The 7,771-nt window shown below is 43.7% G+C and overlaps 1 protein-coding gene across 2 annotated transcripts in view; it reads right to left on the bottom strand.

Moving 5' to 3' along the window:
* Positions 1-7,771, bottom strand: part of BLMH (bleomycin hydrolase) — a 43,694-nt gene continuing 35,923 nt past the window's right edge. For both annotated transcript variants that reach the window (XM_004604999.3, XM_055130986.1), the window contains exon 12: positions 1-6,022. In XM_004604999.3, coding sequence (XP_004605056.1) covers positions 5,871-6,022 — 152 coding nt within the window. In that variant the 3' untranslated portion in view covers positions 1-5,870. The remainder of the gene's footprint in view (positions 6,023-7,771) is intronic.

The following is a 7,771-nucleotide window of genomic DNA, read 5'->3' as shown; positions in this document are numbered from 1 at the left end:
TGACTTTGCGAGTTTATTCCTAGTTTTTAACCAAATCGTTAACATAGGCTTCCAAGGAATGAATCCGCTTCATCAGAAGCAACAGTGACTCTGAACAAGTTGTCCTAAATATGAGACTGTTCATCAGAAAGTATTCAATAAACTCAACTAAACGTTGCTCAGCTTGACTAGAGGAATGAGAATTACAGTACAAATGCCCTAGTGCTGCCAAGAGCAAATTATAATTAAGAGGATATGGACATACTGCTGTGTCTAAGATGGTTCACAACCGCATCCTGGAGGCCCAGCTCTCTCCATCAGGGTGGCTTCTGGGACGAGCAGAGTCAGCGTGATGTGATCGGACTCTTGGGCCTGCCAAAGACCTTTGACAAGGTCAGAGGTCAGAGAATCCTTTAAAGAGTTACAGAGGAAAACAATTTACACCATCGCATTCCCATCATCTGTCACACAAACGCTGTAAAGTTTGCCAGTACAGATCTCTGGCTAACACATGAGTCCATTTCCCTTTGTTTTCTGCAGAGAAGATGCACCTACCTTTTGTCTTTCCTCCCTTTATCTGAAAATAGTTTGTATTAAACATTTGGTAATGAAAATGATCTATTTTTTAAAGATGACCGATTTGGTCTATTACATTTGGTTCAGGACTCTGCATCTAAGTTAATAGGTGACACTGACATGCAAGTTTTTAACTGTATTTGTCCAGGTAATGCTAGACTTCCAGTCTCCTGGGCCTGAATTCTTGGAGCCCAATATAGCTGAGGATATCCAGATGTAAATGTTCATTTCATCTACTATTTCCCAAAGTGGGTGACATAACCCAGGGGAGTATGAGTAGCCTCGGTTGCAACTGGGGTGGGGGCACTTTCTGTTCCCTTTTTTTTCTTTTTGGGTCACACCTGGCAATACACAGGGGTTACTCCTGGCTCTGCACTCAGGAATTACTCCTGGCGGTGCTCAGGGGACCATATGGGATGCTGGGAATGAAACCCGGGTCGGCCACATGCAAGGCAAATGTCCTACCCGCTGTGCTATCGCTCCAGCCTGTCTGTTCCTTTTAAGAAGGTAGATTTCTGGGGTCGGAGCAATAGTAAAGAGGGTAGGGTGTTTGCCTTGTACTTAGCTGACCTGGGTTCAATCCATAGTATTCTATACGTCTCCTGAACCAGGAGTGATCCCTGAGCATAGAGTTAGGAAGTAAGTCTTGAGTACCACAAGATGTGATCCAAAACCCAAAACCAAACCAAAGTCAATTTCCGGGAGGAACAAGGAATAAGGAATGTCATCCCCTTCCCTTTCCCTGGTAAGTTTGGGAACTTCTGAATCAATGCCTTTATGGTATTTTATTTTTTTAACCTGTTATATTTTTGATTTCTAGATAACAATCTTTTTCCCTTTAGAGAACAAATCTTGAGTAAGTTGCTGAGCTGTGGGGACACGGTTACCTAACTGCCAAAGCAGTAAGAGGATAGAACAGACATGGAGCTTTCAGTAACCCTTTCACTCTCAAATCCCAGAACGATGCTCACTGGGGCTGCCAGAACTGTGCATGGGTGTGGGGGGAGGGGAAACGAGGGTTGTGTCATGTAAGCTTTTTCTCAAACAACTTTTTGTCTTTGGATTCAACTTCTTTAGTTCTTCTAAATCTCTAATGCAGCTCTTTTCCAGTTTATTGTTCCTCTCCTGTTCTAGGCATGTGAATATGTCCCATGAGCAAGGTACCTGGGATGGATGAAAACTGAATCCTTGGAATGCAAAGCATACACTCCTTTCTCTGCTTCTACTCCCCCCCCCTTTTAATCTTCTAAACATCCGTTAATTTGGGTTTTGTTGATTCCATGTTTGACTTCTGCACATCTTTATTTCCTTCTCTTCTTTGACGTGCTCCGGGATCACTCCAGATGAGGCTCAGGGGGCCATCCATATGTGGTGTCAGGGATCAAGCCGAGGACAGCTGCATGCAAACAAATGCCCTTCCTGCTGTAGATCTCCTTTTGTTTTCTTTCAGTTTATTTTGCCGTTCTATTTTCATGAGACATGAAAAGCTCAATTTTCAGTCCTTCCTACATTTTAATAAACCTTGAATGCTGTAAAACTTAAATACTATTTTAGATGTGTCTCTTATTTTGCTAAATAGTACTTATTTAGGTTAGATTTCCTTCAAGATTTCTGCTCTGGCCAATTTATTATGTTCTAAATATACGGGAGGTCTAATTATCTTATTATTTTGGTTTCTAATTTAATTTTGATGCTTTTGTTTGGGGGACATACCCGGTAATGCTAAGTGGTTATTCCTGGCTCTGCACTCAGGGATCATTCCTGGCAATATTGAGGGACCATCTGGGATGCTGGGGATCAAACCCCAGTTGGTCTTGTGCAAGGCAGTCCCAACCTGCTTTATGTTCTATTTTTAATTTTTTTCCTTTTTGGGTCACACCTGGCCATGCACAGGGGTTACTCCTGGCTCTGCATTCAGTAATTACTCCTGGCGGTGCTCAGGGGACCATATGGGATGCTGGGATTTGAACCTGGGTGGGCCGCGTGCAAGGCAAACGCCCTACCCGCTGTGCTATCGCTCCAGCCCTGTTTTATTTTTATCTATTGTTATTATTATTTTTCTTTTGTATGCACAGAGGTTACTCCTGGCAGTGCTCAGGGGGCTATATGAGATGCTGGGAATTGAACCCAGGTTGGCTGCCTGCAAGGTAAACGCCCTACCCACTGTGCTATAACTCCAGCCCCTGCTTTATGTTTTAAACAGTCTCCAGGACCACTGTATTATACACTCCAGGAAGACAGTGAATCGTGTACTCTATTAGACTGGTTATCCAAGATGGCTCTAATTTCTCCAATTAGTAGGATAACTGTTACAATTTTTTTGTCTAGTATCTGCCAAATAAAGCTTTTTTATCTTTCTTCATCCAATTCTGTGTAAGTGCTAATGTCTTTGTTATTAGCTTATCACTGAACTTAAAGAAACTTAGTTTGAGGAACCGAGATATAGTTCAGTGGCAGATCAGATTCCAAGTCTTGGGCTAAAGCATCAAAAAACAAAATAACTAGTTTGATAATTTGCTTTGCTCCCCCGGAACATTTAACTCATTTAAGTTATGTATTGTTACTATAGACACACTGGAACATTTAGATTTATTTTGGACTATTTATATATATTTTTTCTCCTGCCCCCTCCTCTTTTTTGAGCTATACCCAGTGGTGCTGAAGGTTTATTTCTGGCTCTGCATTTAGGAATTACTCCTGGAAGTGCTAGGGGGACCATATATGATGCTGGGGACCAAATTCCATCAGCCATGTGCAGGGCAAACGCCTTACCTGCTGTACTATCTCTCCAGCCCCTTTCCCTCATCATTCCATGGTATATATTCTCATTTGGAAATTACATTCCCTGCTTACATTTACTTAGCAGTAAAATTTTAGCACAGATCAACATACCCAAATCTGAAATTAATCAATATACTTACCAACCGAATGACATATGAACTTATTTATTTCCGGGGGGTAAGGGGAGTTGGGGACCACATTTGGTGATGTTTGTGTTCAGGGGCTGTTCCTGGCTGTGTTCAGGAGGGATTTCTGGTGGTACTCAGGGGGCCATAGGCAGTGAAGATGTTGACACCTTTCCTCCCGAACTCCCTCCAGACCAGATAAGCAAATTATAAAATGTTTATTTTAATCATTTCCCTCCCTAATTATCTCTATTTCCGCAAATTTTCATTTTATCTTTTTATTTTTTTTTATTTCACTTTTGTTTTTAAAGTGTCCTTGTTCTGAGTATATAGAATTCTAGGTTCACAATTAATTTCTCATAGCACTCGGAAGCTATTTTGCTGTCTTTCTGGCTTATACAAGTGGTTGATGAGATGTTAGCTGTGAACCAACTAAGTTTGAAGGTAAGCTGTCTTAATTTTTCTGGATTCCTTTTATTTTTTAGATTTGGGGCCACCCCCAGCAGTGCTCTGAGGTTCCTGCTGGTACTACTTGGGACACCATGTGCTGCCAGGTCGTGAACCCGAGGTTCCCACAGGCAAAGCACTATTGCAGCTCTGGGCTGGCTACACGCCTTTTCTGAATATTCACTTCTCAGAGCTCTCTTGGATTTCATCATGATGTCCCCAGAAGAAGATTTTTAAAATCATGTCCAAAATAGGGTTAGTGAAATATTAGAAACACTCTGAATAAAGCTGAGGCTTTATCCAAAGCTATCTTGGGAAACTCTGTGATCGACAATATCCCCTGCTTGGACAGAAAGGACTCTGGACAGCCAAAGATCGGGGATAGAGTCACTGATAGAAAAGGTTGATTTGGGTGGTACCTGCTTTCAGTGAAAAGGCTTCTGTAAAATATACACCCTCCAGCCCACTCTAAGACTGGACTCATCAAACCTCACTTCTCACCTGTGGAGGGATCCTGAATCTGGCTGAAAGAATGTTTAACATAGTGCTTGCAGCCCCCTGTGGAAGCCAGGGAATCGGCACAGGTCAGGTAGGATGATACAGCCCAGAAAACTTGAAGCAGAAATCCACCTTGCTGTTTTTCTTTTCCTTTTTTTTTTAAAGTAGAGGCTTTACTAGTTTATTTTTATTTTTTATTTTTTTTGCTTTTTGGGTCACACCTGGCGATGCACAGGGGTTACTCCTGGCTCTGCACTCAGGAATTACCCCTGGCGGTGCTCAGGGGACCATGTGGGATGCTGGGATTCGAACCCGGGTCGGCCGCGTGCAAGGCAAGTGCCCTACCCGCTGTGCTATCGCTCCAGCCCCTTTTCCTTTCTTTTTTGTTTGTTGCTCATACCTTACACTGTTTGGAGATTACTCCTGGTGCCGTGCTCAGCACTCACTCCTGGTGGTGTTTGGGGGGCCGTGCAGTGCTGGGGAGCCAACCTGGGAGCTCGTGAATGCAGCGGCGTGCGCTGCAGCCCCCCAAACTCTCTGCCTGATCTCTTGTTTCTTTACTTCCAAGAGCATGAGTCACCTGGCTGCTTTCCTTTGCAGCTAAATAAAGACATAATTCTTTTATCAAACAAACCAACCTACTGTCATTTAGCAAAGTGTTTTATTCAAAAGCTTCTCAGCACCATCTAGTTGTCAGAAAGAATGGGTATCACCTTCTCCTGCCCACCCGACTCCCAATTCCAGAGGCAGACGTTAAACCATCTCGCTAGAGCTCCCCCTAATGATTATAATTCAGATCATGATAAGGTCTTGGTTCTCTTATCCAACATTCTCTAAGCCTCTATTTAAACCTGACTCAAGTACAGCTGTGATCCCCCATAGTTCAGAACAATAGGAAGGAATCATGTCAGACTCGATCAACCTCCCATTCCTACACTATTAGAGGCGCACAAATTACCTTGAAAAAACTCGTTCCGGTACTGCCATCAGGAAAGGACAGTGACACTGTCGGCAGCATGCAGTTTAGAGAGCTCAAATCGTAGGCTAACCCTCCCCCACTCTATTCTAGGAATAAGGAGCAGTAGGTCCATTTTTCTCTACACACCTCGATTGCTCATCCTCTCCTGTCTCATGAAAAGACTGGACTGAACCATTTTTGACAAATTAAGACAAACAACTGCATCTGATGAAAACGCTAAGAGATGAAAATCCTGAGCTGTTGGAGATGAGGAGAATAGATAGTGTGACCTGATCTTTCCTTTTTTTTTTTCTTTTTTGTTTAAGAATATTGTGGTTCAGCATAAAGCACACTTCCCCGAAGAGATTCCTAGAGGAGAAATCCAAGAGTCTGACTGTGTCCTGTGGGAATGCACAGTCACCTGTGTCACTTTGGCTTCAGTCCCTGGATCTGTCCTTTGTAGCTACTTCAGGTCCCGAGGGAGGAGGAGAGTGCTGAAGGCAGGATCACTCGGCCAAAGCACCCATGGGGTCCCAGGCTGGCAGGACAATAGGCTCCTGTTCTAAAACAGCTAGCACCTCTTCAGGGACATGCTTCTTGTCCACCACCACTTCGTACACATACTCCGAGAACCATTCATCTGTCATGCACAGGTAACCTGGAGAAAAGAACAGAAGCCTCGTGAATCTGGAAGTAAGGGGCAAAAGACCAAGAACCTTATATAAAGAACCCTTTTATAAAGCTTTTATTTGTATATGCTTTTAACTTTCCCACCCATAATCCCACTTTTGGGCAGATGGGATAGATGGAGTTACTGATTTACCAATAAGAAAACTGAAGCTCACAGAAATTAAGTGATATGTGTCAGTCACAGAGGTGAGAATCAGAGGCAGATTTTGGATCTAAGGCTATTTCCAGACCCTGAGCTGTTCTATACGGCCATGTCTGCACTGAAGGTGAATAGATAGTCCTAACAGACAGGTGGAAATGGCTCATATTTTGGGGGGTGTGGTGGGGAGAGAGGTTTATGGCCCACACCCAGTGGTTCTCAGGGGACCATAAGAAGTGCTGGAGATCAGACTCAGTGTTGGCTGCATGCAAGCAAGTGCTATAACCCCTGTACCTATCTCTCTGGTGCTGGACATGCTCTTGTTCATATAGCCACTCCTCGAAGATTAATCTCTAGGGTCAGGACAAGTATACCAGTTCCATTCTCAGCACCATGGATTTTATCCTTTCTTCCTGTCTACTGTAAATCCTCATAGTTAACTAGCTAGGTTATGAGGGAATCCCGGTGTAGCCGAGTCAACATTCCTAAGGACCTATCACAGATGATACGTGCATCAGGTGGTGACATAGTCCTGACTTTCCTAGCAGAGGGAACAAGGATCCAAAGAATCAAGCAGTCGACAGGGACAGCTGCTGGACTGAAGCTCCTTAAGACTCTAGGATCGGTAGCTCTCTAATCGAGGGCAGGATTAGAGCGAGGCACACCTATACAAGATGGGGGGGGGAGGCAGTGGGGGGATCAGCTGGTGTCATAAAATCCTCACCCCAAAACCCTCCCTCTTTCCATTAACAAAATTAACCTACATCTCAGTTTCAAAAGGACAACACAAATTCCCCCTCAGAAGCACTTTTCCCAGGGAAATTAAATGAAGAGAAGAAAAATGCTTCACCTGAGTCCCTGCTTAGATGAAAAGAAATACTAAAGCAAAAGTCCAAGTGTGTACAATTAAAAACAACAGGCCAGGGGGAGAACACAGAGCACAGCATGTGTACCTGTGCTGGGATCCATTCACTGCATCCATTCACCCATCTAAGGACGTGGGAGCTAGAAATTACAGTACCATATTTCCATTCTAATTCTAGAGACTTGCAGCCAATAAGGCCAGCGGTTCAGTGTGATGGCCTGAGAATACAGCTTGGCTTGGGCCCTATGCTGCTGCTGTGGGACCACCCTGGGTCATCCCTGCAGTGCTCAGGCGCCACATCTGGTGATCCTTAGAGAACCATGTGGTCCTAAGGGGTTAAATTGGAGTCAGCCACAGGCGCCTTAACCTCTGTACTATCTCTCCAGCCCTGAACTGGTTTTCTCTGAAGAAATCTCAGTCTATGCTGTATACTTTCCCAAGACACAGACCAAAAGAAAGAGAAAATGTAGATCTACTTCCTAATATGGCCCTCAAGAGCAGCAGTTTTCCAAGTTCTTAGCTCCAGGATGAGGACTATTCTCGTAAAATGGAGGAAATAGGTAAAAAAAAGTTTGTTACCTATTGATACTTATCGTACTAGAAATTAAAACAGAAAACTGCGTATGTTCATTTATTTAAAATATTTAGAGGTCAGGGGCTGGAAAGGGTGTTTCTGCCTTACAGGCAGTCAGCTCAGGCACGATCCCTACCAC

The sequence above is a fragment of the Sorex araneus genome, chromosome 3, assembly GCF_027595985.1.
Source record: "Sorex araneus isolate mSorAra2 chromosome 3, mSorAra2.pri, whole genome shotgun sequence".
In the NCBI taxonomy this organism is placed as follows: domain Eukaryota; kingdom Metazoa; phylum Chordata; class Mammalia; order Eulipotyphla; family Soricidae; genus Sorex; species Sorex araneus.
This window is presented reverse-complemented; position numbering and strand designations above follow the sequence as displayed.